At 37.1% G+C, this 16,817-nt stretch overlaps 1 protein-coding gene across 1 annotated transcript; it reads left to right on the top strand.

Moving 5' to 3' along the window:
• Nucleotides 1–185: 185 nt before the first annotated feature.
• On the top strand, nt 186–3,111 carry LOC140665455 (G kinase-anchoring protein 1-A). Its single transcript, XM_072891608.1, has 6 exons — nt 186–795; nt 963–1,028; nt 1,339–1,573; nt 1,709–1,966; nt 2,066–2,220; nt 2,304–3,111. The coding sequence occupies exons 1-6, from the start codon at nt 604–606 to the stop codon at nt 2,334–2,336; spliced, it is 939 nt and encodes a 312-aa protein (XP_072747709.1). The 5' UTR covers nt 186–603; the 3' UTR covers nt 2,337–3,111.
• Nucleotides 3,112–16,817: the final 13,706 nt, after the last annotated feature.

Below are 16,817 nucleotides of genomic sequence, written 5' to 3'. Positions count from 1 at the left end.
ATATAATTAATCTTAATTCTAACTTTGATATTAATATAATTCAATATTCATAATTATATATACATATAAAAGATAAGAGAAATACAAAAATTGTAATTTTCTTTAGTTTTTTCTTGATTTGTGATAATTTTTTACAACAAAACATCGATACGGTAACTTTCAATCTATATTTATATAGTCATAGGTCAGAGTTCGTACGCATTTCGCGATGGCGCGAATTCGCTCGAAAATATATATGTATCATTTTTCATCCCGGTGCAATTGGCCGGCCTGTGTCGCCGGGTGGCGCGACACCGTTGATCGCCGCGACGTGGCGCTGGCGTCGCAGTTCGCTTCCGGTGATACGTCGTCGACGTATTCGGCAGCGCCAATTTTTCTCGGCGCGCGTTCCGTTTTCCGGTTGCCCCGCCGGTTTTTATTACCGCGATCACCGCGATTACAGGGACGGGGGTTGTTTTCGATTCATCTGAGATTCGCTGCTTGATTTCGCCAATTTTGCTCGCCGAGCTCGCCTCCGCCCTGACATCAAATTGACGTGTACCATTCGCGACGTCGCTGTCAACCTGCGTCGACGTGCGTTCTCGTTAGCTGTCAGACGGAAAAATGGCGACCGCCATGCCATCGCGATTCGCCGTCCTTAGTCTCGAGGACGACGATTTCAAACCGAAGAAGACTCAGAAGAGCGCGACGACGAGTAAGACTAATGCAAAAAGCAAAGGCGACAAGTCGAAGCAGCAGCAACAGTCCCAACCGCAGCAACAGCAGCAACAAGCAAACAAAAAAAAACAGAACAAAGTACGATCCATGCGTCCATTGTTGTTGAGTTTATGTTTTTAATTAACCGGTGAAACGTTAGCCGGATGTGATGTCATGGCGGGAAATCTGAATATTTCAAATTTAATTTTTTTTTTTTTTTTGTTTTTTGCCAACTGGATGAGTTTTATATTTCTTTTTGGTTTTAGGGAAAGAAGAAGAAAATTAATAATGATGATCAGCAGTGGGAACAGTGGAAGCAAAAAGATACGATGGTAAAATATAATCTTTGATGGAATTGTATATGTAAGATTTATTTATTTAATAGTTTATTTTTTAATTGCAAAAACTTATGATACTTAAATAAGTATTTTAGAAAGCATTTGTTTTTTATTTATTAATAAATTTTTAGTAATTTTATTAAATTATCGAGTTGCATTTAAAAAAATGATAAAAGGTGCATAAATTTTGAATTTTAATTTTTAATATTAAAATAATTTAATATCCATAATTATAGTTTTAATTTTATTTATAATATTTTGCAATTATTTATAATTTTATCTTGTATATCATGTGATTGTTAAGGCTATCGAGGAAGCATTTGAACAGGAATTACACCAAGCCATCTTGCTGTCAAAATTAGCATACGAAGAACAATTAGTCAGCACAGCAAAGAATGAAAAAGAACAAGAACAGATTAAAAAGTCTGGTAAAAAGTCAAAAAAGGCGACTATGTCTCTAATAGAATTCAATAGTCTGACATCAAGTCCAGTAACAGCACCAATTGAACCAAGTGAAGTTGTAGACAATAAATCAAAAGGTGATGATTTATGATAAAGTAATGAATTAAATAATTTGAAAATGGATAGAAAAAATATAGTATAAATGTAGTATAAAAATATGGCATAAAAAGAAATAAAAAATATTTAAGTGATAATTTTTCTGATTTTTGTAGAAATTGACGCAGAGTTTTTCGAGAGGGTAGAGAAGGAAACGAAAGAAGAAATAACAAAGGGAAAAGAAAAGGATATGCTGAAAGCTAGATTAAATAAAATCGATGACGATATAACGTCGGCACAATTAAGAGTAGAGATTGAAAAACGTGATGAAATAATCGGCCAATTGAGAACCGAATTACACACGCTAAAGGAAGAGTTAACACAAGTTAAGGAAAGAAATAAAAAACTATATCAAATATTGTCACATGGCGAAAGTAAGTACTGCATTTTTATAGAGCAAATGATATACATTGTCGATACTATAAGAATATATATACATATGTTATATATTTGAAATTATTTTTTCCTTTTAGTGAAAGATAAAGCATCTGTATTAGCTGAAGTAGCAAAATTGCAAGAAATACGGGACGAGTTAACATCCGAAGTAACTTCTTTACATGCTCAATTGGAGCAAGAAAGATCTAAAACACGTACATCCAGTGCAGACTTGAAAACATCTAAGCAAACTGTAAGACAGCAATTTAATATACCATGTAGTTTTATACATATATGAATATACAATATTGCACTTATGCATCTTGTGTATTTCAGAATAAGAAAAGGCCGGCCAATGAAAATGCCTAATTCGCTTTTTGCGAAAAATTGTACCATTGTGATCTAATTTTTATTGATGCTACATACATTAAGTCATAATCTAAAGAAACATTTGCAAAAAGAAAAATCTCGATCTCCTATAATATATTTTATATTTACTTGTTAAATGTAAGTTTAAGATACAACTAGATGACAGCTCTTGTTAGCTCGATTGTTTCACAAATGTATAGTATGAATATAAGGTTACAGCCTATATTAACATTACAACTTTCCAGTTTCGTTTCTTTTTGAAAGTCTGCAACATGCTTTATTTTTTGTTTTAACTGTTTAACTGTAAAAATAATCTCTTATTTGCAAACGGAGTACATATGTGCGTTTTTTAAAACTAAGCATTAGTTTATTGTACATACTACAGGATACTATGGTCTCGCATATAGCGAATGATTTACAAAGTGTTGCAGCCAAGAAATGAATAAGAGAACGTTTTTTTTTTCTTTTTAAATTTGGCAATATTAAATGTTGTGAAAACAATTTTACTATGTTTATAAATAGCGCATTTGGTTGGTGCATTAATGCACACTGGTGCACATTAAAAGTTATTAGTACACAAATTCACAAAACATAAACATAAGTAATTAAAACAGAGGTCTGCAAAGGCTCTTCCAGAATAAATATTTTATAATGTATCATCTTCCAAACTGCATATATACTAATATACATGTGTGAATATAAATATAAATATAAAAAAAAATATATATATACACACATTACTTAAAATATTTTGTAATAAACACCTTCTACATAATTCTACTTTTAATCATTGACCATCTCTATTTATTTTTTTTCATATTTTTATATGATCAATTAAAATATAATTTAACAAACGTAAAGAAAAATCTTGATCATTTCATTTTTATCAATTTGTACAAATATAATTCTATAATTCTTATAATTTTTTTCTAATCAGTTTTCAAATATATTCTCTGCGTAAATTTAAATTTATTAGATTTTCTATAGATTTTGTAAAATGTATATGAAAATAATTTTACTTATAATTTACAAAAAATATGATATAGGAAATGCGATCTTTATTTTAACAGATATATGATTTAAAGTTAATGCTATGCGATTTCCAAATCGTGAATTTCAGTCTCGCTTTATACGATTGTCATCATCTCTATATCTGCCAATTTCCAGTCCTTTCAACCATTCCAGTGGGCGCTACATCCATTCGCACGATACTAAGCTTCATCCGGATTATACGTGCGGTTGCGCATTTTTATGGAAATTTTTTTTGTTCGCTTTTTCTGCCTCGAGTTATTCCGCGTGAATTTTTTTTCGAGCTCGCTCCCGGCGACTTCAACATGCAGTTCGATACGTTATACGTTTCGCGATTCTTTCTTTCTTTTTTCCATTTTTTTGTACGGCTTTGCTCTATTCGTTCTCTTCAGCGTGCATAAAAAAAAGGTTTTCGTATTCCGTGTTAGCTTTAAATATGAATTATGTTTTACAAGGAAAAAAAACAGATGGTCCCTAAGCGAATAATAAAAATTAACAATTATATATATATATATATATATATATATATATATATATATATATATATATACATATATGTGTGTATATGTAATTCAAGTCTTCTACTTTTAATATAAAAAATAAAATCTACAACTCACTGTCAAGTACGATTTTATTGAAAAAGCATGATTTTTTAAAATAGATGTATCGTAAAAATCACAACAATTTAATATATATGTGTCGAATAGATGGCAATTAATATGATGGTTTAATTTTACCGAATGACTGATATGTGGTAGCGACCTGAGGTACAAGCGCGTACTCATCTTCTGACTGAAATCTTGACCAATAAAAGGGGCATTAGCGCTAAGTGGACGCCTCGCCTACTCGGTCATAGTCCTGTTTGCTACTTGAGAGCAGAGGGTGGAAAGTGTGAGGGACATATTTAGCGACAGATATAACTCGAATTTGTGACAGCTTCTGCGCCGATCAAAAATTAAAAAAAAAAAAATAAATTAAAATAAACACGATGATTTTTAGACGATACACATTTGCATACTTTTCACAAATTTCATTTTGTATCTTTCACAATTTTCTTACTAAATCTTATTAAAAAAACTATATTATATCATCAAATGCTAATAATTTATTAAATTAAACAATTCTTCAAATATGAAAGATAACATTTGACAAGATCTGAGATTAATTCGATGATCTCTTTGTGTTTCATATTAATTAATTGTCGAAATTTTTCCTAATGATGTTTGCGTTTTCATTTTTATTTTTAATACAAAATTAATTTTTCGGGAAACAAAACGCGACTTTCTCGAATCCATCGCTGCGCAGGGAGAAAGACGAGCGTAAGAGGGAAGGGAGAAAGGGTGAAAGAGATAGGAGTGGATGGATATGAAGAGGAGGGGGAAGGAAGGAAAGGGGGCGACGAAAGGGAACATGGTAGATTGAGGGTTTTAGGACGCGTAGCGGTATAGGGGGTGACAGTGGGGATTCATTATCTGACAGTCTATTGTCATTCCTGCGGGCTGAGATTTTGCTTGGGCCAAGAGTACCGCGCGGCATTACTACTTTCTCTCTCTCTCTCTCTCTCTCTCTCTCTCTCTCTCTCTCTCTCTCTCTCTCTCTCTCTCTATAAATGTATATGTGACAAAATGTGTGTGCGATATCTTGAAAAAAAACATGTTTGTTGAAAAGTCGAGGATTTCAGTGGGCTACATTTCTTCTTACGCAAGATGACAACGATGCACATCTCTCTTTCTCTCTCGCTCTCTCCCTCTCTCGTGCGCGCTTTTAACCCTTTGAGTCATAAATTTTTCTAATTGTCAGTATTTATAAAATTTGGTATATAAAGGTTTTTTTGGGGAAAAAAGGAGGATTTAACAAAAACAACACGGTGGAAAATTCTAAAAAAATTTTGAAAAATACTTTAGAGTGTACTAAGATTATAAAAAAATTGCCGTATTTATTGTCATAATAGATTAGTAGAAAATGCATTTTTTCGTAAAAAAAAGTACTAATTTTGACTGTTTGTTTATATATAATATTTTTGCAATTAACAATTAATGACTGTTGATATTTTTTTTACAGTTATTGATGTTCTAGAGACTCTGTAGAAACAAAAAATCCGGTATTTGTTGATCAAAAAGTAGTTAAAACAACAAAAAATTACGAAAAAAAAGGTGGGTCTCTGGGTGACCCGCTGTGACTCAAAGGGTTAATTCATTCATGATTCACGAATGATACCGAACTCGACGTTTTTCGCTGATACCGATAATGGAATGCGCCAAGCTCCCCAAAATCCTCCTTATTACTGACTATCTTGAATTTTTAATTTTAATCTTTAATTTAAATCTTATAATTTTAATATTTTAAATTTATAAGCAACGATATTATTTAAGGATGTTTTGGCTGTATAATAGAAGCAAAAGCTATCAAAATTAAAAAAAAAACATTTCTTACTTTTATATTGGTTGAAAAATCAAATAAATAGGTCTGGATTATCTGGAACTAAAGGAATTTAAATATCAGAAAATAAAATGAATATAAAAAAATAAAGTAAATTTTTTTAAATTTAATTTTTAAATTAAAATTATTTAGGAATTACAGAAGCAAAAATTTTTGATGGTGACTACCTCCTGAAATCAACTGCAAGAAATGAAAAAATGAAAGATGCACACATACACATATTTGTGTATGTGTATGTGTGCACACAAGCGCGCACACACATATATATATATATATGTACATTCATACAATATAAAGTCATTAAGCAATGATCATATTTTGTTACAATTTTTAGTAAACAACTTTTAAACGAGTAAATGAAACTAAATCAAATTTTGAACAAATATCTATTAAAGTTTTTTAATACATGTTAAAGTTCTTATTTCACTGGCAATTTTTTCCTTATCAAGTTTGACAATAAGTGTTAAAAAAATGCAATTTTCCATAAGAATCAGTAACTTTAAACTTAAATAATTTTCAAATCGTTAAGAGAGTTGTGCTCAAGTTTTGCACAGATACTTAGAAGAAACAATCAGCGAAATTTTCATACTTTTGTCGATGTTTTGACATATGACCAATACATTCTTCACAATCGTCCCTCGCTTTCTCAATATTCATTCATCTACTAATAAGATTTGAGTTTTTAAATTTCAATATACGCTTCTAAAGAATGTCGAACAATTTTTGGAATTAGTTTCGCGAAATTAAGTTATTGAGAATGAACAAAAATGATTACAAAAAATTATAAGAACACAAAAAGAAAGAGCTCGAACGATTACGTTAAAGCTCTCAATTGCTTTTATTTTTCTTTCATCGTAAAAAAATATAGCATATTCATGCAAGAAAGGCCGGTTGTTATTTATCGAAAACGCGAGATGGAAAAGACGAGCGGAAAATTAATTCGAACATTAGGCAGGAAAATTAAGGGGCCATGGAAGGCTCTCGTTGTCGCGATGTTATTCATCCGTGGTGCGTATTCGCAGTATCATTAACGCTCTTTCGTGGATATAGTGGCGCGCGCCAAGTATGTCGTCTTTGTATACGGATACAGTAGCAGTCAAAAGTATATTACATCACTTATATAGAAACAGAGATGCCCTTACTTTAATGAACAAAAATATAAATATTATTAACTTATATTTTATTAGTGTTTGTTTTGTACTTTAATATCGTAAAAATTAAAAAATTAAAAATTATAACAGAAATATTAAATTCTTCAAAGTAGTGTGAAACCTATTAATCAAAAACAACTGAGAATATTTGCAAACATGCTGAAATTAAATATCAGTAATTTAAAAAAAATGTCAAAAATACTATGCGCGGCAGTATTTAATAGTATAATAAAAGTAAGCTATTTTTTGAATAAAAAATATTTCTATTATTACAATTTTTAATTTCTTCGATATTAAAGCATAAAATAACGGTAATAAAATATAATTTTGTAATATTAATGTATGTTTTAATTTATTAAAGTTTTAACAAATCAGGCAATATTTTTGAGAGGTACTGTATATATTGTCAGGCGATGAAATTAAGACTAACGAGGAAAGTATTTCTCGCGTCGTACAAAGGGGATGATGACTTACCCCGATGACGGAAAGAACTAGTTTTCTGCGGAGGATAATGAGATCGCGGTCGCAATCCGCGATCTTTGCGCCTCATCGTTCGATCGAAATAATATCCGGAGAGAGATAAATCAACAAACGGCATCTGTGTAATTTGATACAATCAGGAGCGAAGATACTCGGGAATCTCGGCAGCGCGAGGTCTGATTGTACATCTGTTTTGCAAAAGCAGGAGAAGTAGAAGGGGAGAAAGATGGAGAGAGAGGTAAGGTAAGACTGCAGACTGCAGGTGTAATTCAAATAGATCGTGTTAGTAGTCCAACCTAATGCTAGTCCATGTTGTTATAAATTTCAATTATAAGTAACTGTCCCAGTTGTAAGTCACTTTTGCTTTTTAATTCATTTTATTAAACAATTAATTATTTAACATATTTATTATAATTAATAATTAGTAAACATATTTAAAAAGAAACATTATCATGCCATCTATTAGTAAAATATCACATTTTTAACTTAACTATAATATTGCAAAAAATTAGAAAAAGAATTTTTAACTGGCGATGTTTTTGTTTAATTTGCAATGTAAACGTCAATAGTAAGAAAGACTACATATTTCATAAATGAAGTAAGTAAGTTTAAATTTCTCTACAAAACAAGAGATATATTGTTTCTAAAGGATTATAAGTGACTTACAACTGGGTCATCAATAGACGGTTATCAAAATTTAAATAATTATTTTATATACAAATAAAATCCTTTTTATTTTTATTAAATATGATAGCTAAAAGCTTAGAGAATTATTATGTAAAATATATATTCGACTTATTGTATTCCTTTTTTTAAACATAAAAAATCGTAGTCAACAATCTTAAATGACTTATAACTGGGACAGCTACCTTATAGTACTCAAATTCGTCCACGTTTAACAAGCAATATCATGAAATGCAACGATTTGTACGTTGTTTTAAATTCTGGCTGCTTTTATATGAACTGTCTTTGTAGAACAGCCATTTGTTTACAGAAAATTAATAGGTAATTATGTATATTTTTAAATAAGAAAATTTTTAGACTTGTATGGACACATTTATTATGTTTTATAAAAAATAATATAAGTAAAATTCTCAAAAATAATAACAATAAATAATAAAAAAATAATTAAAAAATAATAAATAAATAAAAAAATAATAATTTTTCAGGGTTTGTATAAAACGTGTTCTTATTAATTACACTGTCATTTGAAATTTCATTCATCTTTTTGTTTTTTAGCTTTCTAAATAATCCCTAATAATCCCTAATAATACAAAAGTAATTATTAATAAATAACACAGCCACAGAAACTCAATATAAACACTGCAGGAAACGTCAATAAAAGCACGTGTCATTCATAAAACAATTGAAATAAACCAACCAGAATCCAAAATGATGTACAAATCGTTACATTTGACAATAATTTGACAATAAACATTTCATTTTTAACTATGATTTAAGAATGTGATTGCATTTTATAAAATGTCTATATTAAAAAAAAAAAAAAAACGAATTTTGTAATCTGGCTACGACAGGTATATTTCTTTCAATATACAATATGAATTTGAATATGACGTCATAAGGAGATATTGTATCACGAATATCCTTCCCGAATAATAGTTTAAGTTAAGTTACTGAGCGATGACAATCGTCTGGACCATTAGACCTTTGAATACCTAATATGTCACTAGTCAGATTACATTTGACCAAGATCAAGTAGATCTCGCACAATATATCAAACGATCAAATCACATCCATATTCAGTACACGGTTCGGCAAATTGCCGCTTAAGATAAGATACATCTCCGATCGGTCCATTGGGTGAAACCTTACATCGTAAGCTTCGATCCCTTCGCGACCCTGTCGTGTGTTGACAGAAAATCTAATCAGTCGCTTTATAAAGAGAGATATTCAGATACATCTCCCGTGCGAGTATCGCTGTCGCTCTTTTACATCATAATGATGTACGTTAAAATCGCCCATTCCACGGCAAGCTTTTGCCTTTACGATTCTGCCTCGTTATAAAACGAAACCCCGCGAGTAGAGGATCGTAAAACTAAAAAGGTCGCGAAAAAAAGAAGAAAAGGCTGTGGAAAAAAAAGAAAACATAAAACGTCACGCGTAAAAAATGCTGGATCTCTGCGTGTAGACCTCGCGACTTTGATTATCGCACGAATTCGAATCGAAGGGGAGATATTTTTACACCCCCCTCCTCCCCCGCAGGGGTGCCGATGCGACGCGTAGCGTCCATCCGTTCGTCGATGTACGCGCACGCGAAACGATTAAAGTTTTAGAAGTATCGATTCCACTACGGCGTTAGCCGTTGACAGACAGAGGGATCTCGTCAAAGAGCATAATAATTACTGCGGGCCCGTAGAGAAGAGAGGTTCCAACCCTTTGTTCTATAGTCATTTTACGGAAAGGGGGGACCGACGTGCGCGCGGGGAGGGGGTGGGGGGGGACGCTGCCTCGCCGCGAAGGGGTCGTTCGCGGTTGGAAAGCATCCGTTTCTACCGCGCCATTATGTAATTGATCCGGGCCTTTCGTATGAACGCGATCTTTCCTCTCGTGTATGAAAACGTGTTAGAGAGGAAAGAGAGATTTCGAACATTTCGGAATCAACCGCGAAACAAAAAGGGACTTTCCCGTATCAACTGTATGTAAACGAATTTCGAGAAGAAAACGAAATTCTGCTTTCTTTCGTTTTGTCATATTTTATTTGGAGAAGACTAAGAAAATGTATAAATTTTCTTTCTTTTTTTCTTTCCACGCAACAATTATTATTTATAAAGATGACTAGAATTGGTCTCGACACATAAATTTATGTTAATTTTGTTGTTAATCAATGCGAGAAAATTTTTAACATTTAGCTCATTCTTGTATCGTTTTTTTTTTTAATATTGAAATTCTAGATGACGCGCGGATATTAAGTTAGAAAATCCGCTCGTTATAAAGATCTTTTTGTGCGTTCACACACAGGCAGGATGAAGGAAGGAGAGGGGAGGGGAATCGGGGGTTGCATCGGGGGTGCGAGCCGCGGGATTCCCGAATTCGTCAGAGAATCATAATTAACAGGGGTCGATGCCTTTAACGATGGACACAATTAGAAAATGGTACACACAGCGCAGATTCCTCTTTCTCTCTTTTTCATCCCCCGTCCTTCTTCTCTCTCTCTCTCTCTCTCTCTCTCTCTCTCTCTCTCTCTCTCTCTCTCTCTCTCTCTCTTTCTCCCTCTATCGCTCCCGTCGATACGGTACGATTAACGCGCCCCCTTCATTATTCATTTTCGTTTATATATTCGCGACGACGGCCACGGTTGCGCACTCCCTGAAAAGACAATCAAATGGGAATTATATCACCGGTCCCGCGAATTCGCCCTCTTGTCGCGCGCACACACACACACACACACACACACATACACACGCACGCACGCACGCGCGCGACAGTAGATATTTAATTAAAGTTGTTTGCGCGACCAAGTTTGGAAACTTTGGGGGATAACTTACCGTCCGGGAAGCAGCCCGGATCGCATCCCCGGGGAAGGGGAAGGAAGAAAGGGTGGGAGGAGGGAAGATCGCATTTAATTGTCCCAGCATTAAATGCGTCCTTTGAGTTATGCTCGTCATCGTGTCACCGGAACTCGCAATCGGGCCGCATGCATCACCGTGCGCGGGCGCGCGACGTGAAATTTATTAATGCCCGTCGTCCAATTAATCCTCTCCCCGTTTTTCGCCCGAACGGGCGCAACGGGAGAGAGAGAGAGAGAGATCATTACAGGATAAATATAATATAATATTCCATTTTTTCTCACAATTCTGTCTCCTCTATTTTTTATATCTCGCGAGAAAATCGGCTAAAATTCATTCCCGAGTTTCACAAATGATGCAACTATTGTCATTTTTGTTTCCAAACTAGATGCCAGAAATAATCTTTAAAAGGAAAGATTTTTCGAAAGGGAAGGTCGTCACAGATTTTGCGGGAACGAGATAAAAGACAAATTGGCGGTATATTCGCGTGGCGGTGGCACGTCCTGAGAAACGTGAGGCCACGCGAGATCCCGGTAAACGTATTCGTGTCAAAAGCAGCCCCGGTCGAGACCCGAGTTATCCTCTGTGACCCCACTCTGTCATCTCGAACTTACCTCGTCTCCTTTCAACCGCGCGCGCTCGTCGGGATCGTGGGCTGTTATTTCATACGTAATATTCTACCTTCTCTCGAATATTCCGTCGTTATTTTTTTCTTCATCTCGTGAATAAAACGCGAATTATATTATCGAATGTACGCTCCGGCAGCGTACGGATCTTTATTCCGATACGGTGTGTATATGTGTAAATTAAATTCATATTCGAATATTCTCTGATTTCGGTTCGCGTAAAAAATTTTTTTTTTTAATCCAGGCGGCGTTTAATTTATAGAAATTGTATTTTGCGTAAGATCAATAATAGACTTCGTCTGTTTAAATTGTAGATTTGATCTCTTTTGGATTTTATCCGACCATTATCAATTTTTTTCTGATTCCTTTCTCGATGTACGTAAAATAATATTAGGAACGAGATGCATTCACGCGTGACATCGCTATCACACTCGCGATTGTGCTTTATTTTCACCCCCAAAAAAATCTCTGGCACGATGCACTTTCAAGTCTCAGTCGTATACTTCGAGTGCAAGTGCATGCATGCAGAGAACATTTTGCACTCACCGTGATAAAGCTTCTGTCGGTTTTACGATGTTGCTCGTCGGATCGCGTGAAAGATCTCCGAAAGCCTGCACTGGCATTCGCAATGCGCTCGGATTATCGCGCCGATTATTCCGTCAATTAAAACGCGAACTGTCTCTATTAAAAAATTATATAAAAATTATATTCCCTTGAAAAATATTTATCTCCGTTATTAACAGTATAACATCAGGTTATACCGTGCTGGCTTGCATGTATGATACCATTTGGAATTCGATACTTATCACAAATCCGACTCACTCGATATTTTCCAAAATGTGTTTCTTTTAAAATGACGATATAAATGATTTTTAATAATACTACTGTGTTGAAAAATATCACTTTTGTAATAATATCGAATAAATGATACGTATACATATATAAGAGAGAAAATCATTATTTATTCCATATATAATATATACCTTCATATTGCATTTTATTTCTACATTTGTATTTCTTTATTTTAAATTGCGATAAGAGTCTTATCGCTAATTTCTAAATGAACAGATTCCGATAGCTTGGAATATGTTTGGTTCATTCACTTGCGACAATTCAACGTGCAAAAAGCGCGAGAGAGCTGTTGTTCTGCTGGAAGAAGAAGAAGAAGAAGAAGGTATCATTGATATCGATAAATCTGCAGTCGCAGACACATCTCGATTTTGAAGTATCGAGATGGCTTTGAGAGCTCATCTCGCATCTCTTGCCTCGGAGGGCAAAGCGGATCCGCAGGATACGTATCCGGCAACCTGCCGACAACAAGGACCCAATACGGGAAACGCGCGGCGAAAGCCGGGGAAAGCTTATACACGCGCGCGCGCGCGCGCGTACGTGTGTGCGTGTGTGCGTGTGCTACGCATGCATGTGTGTCACGCCAGGCGTGAATATGCGTGCGTGCGTTGCGTACGTGCGTGCGCGTGGGTCGCGTTAAGCGTAGCGTATAGCTCTATGATTCTCACCCATCTCGCCTCGTTCTATCCACCCACTTTCAACCCCCGCGGAGGAGGGGAAGGGGGAGGGGGAGGAAGCGCGCGAGGGAACGCTTCGCAGCCCCTTTCCAGCGGCGCGCGCGCGCCCGCGCGCCCGTTCCCCTCCCCTCGCGCGCTGCCGCGTCCCCGGGTCCACCCCTGTAAACCGCCCCATGTCGTTCCCCCCGACGTCGCACCACGTCGTCGCTGTCACCGGGCTGGCAGTCGCATCGTATCGCAAACAAAAGACGAGCGAGCGCGCGCCACTCATCGCTCGCGCTCGATGCGACAGCGAGTGACGTCCCCCAGCACCCTCTGCCTCACCCTTGTCGAGCCCACAGGGTCCGGCCACCCCCGTACCCTCGCTGCCCGCCTCGTTTGCCTTTCTCTCTCTCTGTCTCCCTCTCTCTCTCTCTCTCTCCCCTCTCACTCTCTCTCTCTCTTTCGTGTGACGACTTATTCTCCTCGTTGCTCCAATTCACACCCTTCTACCCGATCCGACTCGGATACAGAGTTAGATGGAGAAGGAGAGACGGACACGATTGGAACGACGGGGGGACAGAGACGGCGGCAGAGACTACTACTCTTCCATCCACTCTGCCTTCCATCCGGTCTCTGTTGTCACCCTCTCCTCACCCTCCTCGTCGCTCTTCCGCGGTTCTACTACGATTCCTGCCTGCCTGCCTGCCTGCCTGTGCCTGTCCCTCAACCCTCCCTCTGGCCTACTCTCTTCAAGTCTGATTCTCCCGCTATTCACCCCTCTCTCTCTCTTTCTCTCTCTCTCTCTCTCTCTCTCTCTCTCTCTCTCTCTCTCTTTTGTGTCTCCCGTTTGCTGCCCCCGTTTTCGCCTGCTTCTCTTATACCACCCCCTTCCTCCCGTCAAAACTCAAACCATCGACGACCACCACCATCATCCTAGTCACCCACACGCCGCGACAGGCAGGCGTACACCCAGAGTACAGCAGAGCTATCTGTTGTTATCACCAGTTATTTGCATCCCTTCGTAGTCGGTGGGGCGGCCGGCGTTCTCTATCGTTCTGCCTGCTTGCGAGAGAGGACGAGTAGTGGGTATAGACGGGATGAGAGAAGAGGAGGGGGGAGGGGGAGGTTTGAAATTCTCGGGAGCTTTACTTCCCGGGAATATTACGCACCCCGCTGCGAGCTCTCGCTGCGAGCGCGCGACTCGAGTGATTCCTCATCTCTCGCCCTTTTCTCTTAAAACCGCCCGCTCACCTCCTCCACCTCCTTCTCTCACTGCTGCTGCTGCTGCTGCTGCTCCTCCTCCTCCTCCTCCTCCTCCTCCTCCTCCTCCTCCTCCTCATCGTGTCTCTTTTGCGCGCGTGGGACAGATGCGCAACAAACGGGGATAAATCTCGATTAAACGAGCGCGCATGGTCGTCAGCCGACTCGCGCTCGACTGACAATGAGATCGCGAGTCAAGATCTATGATTTGAAACCAATGCAAATAGAGATTTAGCTGATTTTTGTGCTTTAAATAGAAAATTTCAATCAAATTGAATGGAGCTTAGTTATTATAAAGCTTATCTCATTCTTCCATTATATCTTTCGAAATTACGAAACTTGTTTATATTTAGATGCTACGATGCGCTTAATGGGATGCAAGATTACCTGAAGAATGTCAAGTATCGCATCGAAATTTTAATGAAAATTTCACGAAGATGTTCAAGACGTGTGATCAAGATAAATAATAACCGTGATTTAATGCGCATTCGTTAAATGCACATTATTACTATCACTTTCACCCTATTATCCAGTCCTGATGCGCTGAAGCTCGGATTAATTAACGAGGGTTCGGAATGAATAATCAGATTTCAGAGCTGCGTCCTTGAAGGAGATGCTCTATCGAGAGCACCGGACGACGATGTCCTCGATTTTCGCACACTGACAAGTGTGAGAGTTGCGGAAGAGAAGAGGAGGGGGGAGGGGGGCCGAGGGGGGCGGAGATGTCAAAGAGATCCAACTGTAACCGCATTGTGCCAAGTACCCTATATCGCCTCGGCGAGAGAGAGGCGCTCTCGAATTCCGCCTGTCGAAGGAAGGGGAGTTCGAGAGGGAGAAGAACCAGAGGAACGCGATAGAAAAGGAATCCGGACTGATGGGAAAGGTGCGGGGGCGAGGGGGAGAGGGGAAGGGAAAATGGATGCCGAGGAAAGAGCACTGACGAGTCGTCGCGGTGTTTAAAATTCCCATGAGGCTTCACGGTTTCGCGTTCTCTTCGTCGCGGGAGAAGAAGCCGGGCCGACGTTAGGGAATGCGGGAGAAAGAAGCGGGAAACGGGGGAGACGAGAGGGCGGGGGGGGTGGTAACCGAAAAGAGGTGGTGTGATGTCGGTGATGGTGATGGTGGTGGAGAGAGCGACGACTGGGAGAAGGGTTGCAGTCGACAGATTGCCGCGGGGACAAATAAGAGTGTATCCAGTCGCCAAACGCGACGAGGCGAATTTCGGGTAAATTGTTTCCCCGTACCCTTCCTCCCCCTCTCCCTCCCTTTCGCCCCATCCTCCCTCCGTGCTCTACCTCTTTGTGCTAACTCTTCGGATACTCGAGGCGACTGGTAGAAGAGACACTTGGTACCGAATCGAATCGTCGATTGAAATTTTAGGGTGCACGCTCTCGTGAAGAACGGACTATCTCTAACTGCGGATTCACGGCCGCTTCCGAAATACCACCCTTTCCCTTTCTCCTTGTCTCTCTCTCTCTCTCTCTCTCTGTCTCTCTTAAGAGCCAGTGAATCTTTGCCTCTAATTTACTCAGAGGCACTCATCGTCAAAGGAGCGATCATTAAATTAGAACTGAATCGAAAACACAAATTAAAGAAATAGGGGAACGTGGGGTAGAACGGTCAACATATAAGCATTGAGCAAGTTTTCAACATATTAAACAAAAATAAATCGATCTTTTTTTACTAAAAATATTTTTTGGAATATCCACTATAAAAAAAAACACAAGTTTATTATAAAATAATAGTTTAAATAGACGAGATTATTGATTTAATAAAAGCTTAGATTTTCGTGATATGCTTTTCATGAGGGGTATAATGGACTACCTCCAAAACTTGTTTATTTCATTAACATTCATGTCTAAAACTTCTTAAAAGTTGTATATTATAATATGATATATAGAACATAAGAATATAGATTTATATTTTTAAATGATAACTATAAATTAATAAATAAAAACAATTCTCTTGTTATAATAAATATTTTTTTCTTCAAAACATGGAAAAAATATCCTTTAATGTAATAATTTTTGGTATTAATTTTTGGTATTAATTTTTGGTATTAATTTTGAAAGCATCTATGTATACTCTCTTTCTTTCTCTAGTATAAAAATAAAAAGTACAACATTTCGTGGGCTAATATTTCATTAAGCCTCAAAACGTATTTATTTACTTTTGATCATATAAAAAATTATAATTAATCAATATTTACATAGACACAGTATAAAATTAATAAGAAAAGATTATTTTAAAACATAAATGTATTTCGGTAATAAAAAATAGAATTTTATCATTGTTCACCTTATGTAAATATATCGAAGAATTACAACTCAGTCGCGGAGAGCACAGCAAGCCTATTAAATAATTTATAATAACTTTCAACTAAAAATATTGCGACCACTGATAACAGCAGGCAAAAAGAGACACCTAATAGCAATAATTGCAATATTTCATGACATGGTAG

The sequence above is a fragment of the Anoplolepis gracilipes genome, chromosome 4 (assembly GCF_047496725.1).
Source record: "Anoplolepis gracilipes chromosome 4, ASM4749672v1, whole genome shotgun sequence".
Lineage (NCBI taxonomy): Eukaryota > Metazoa > Arthropoda > Insecta > Hymenoptera > Formicidae > Anoplolepis > Anoplolepis gracilipes.
This window is presented reverse-complemented; position numbering and strand designations above follow the sequence as displayed.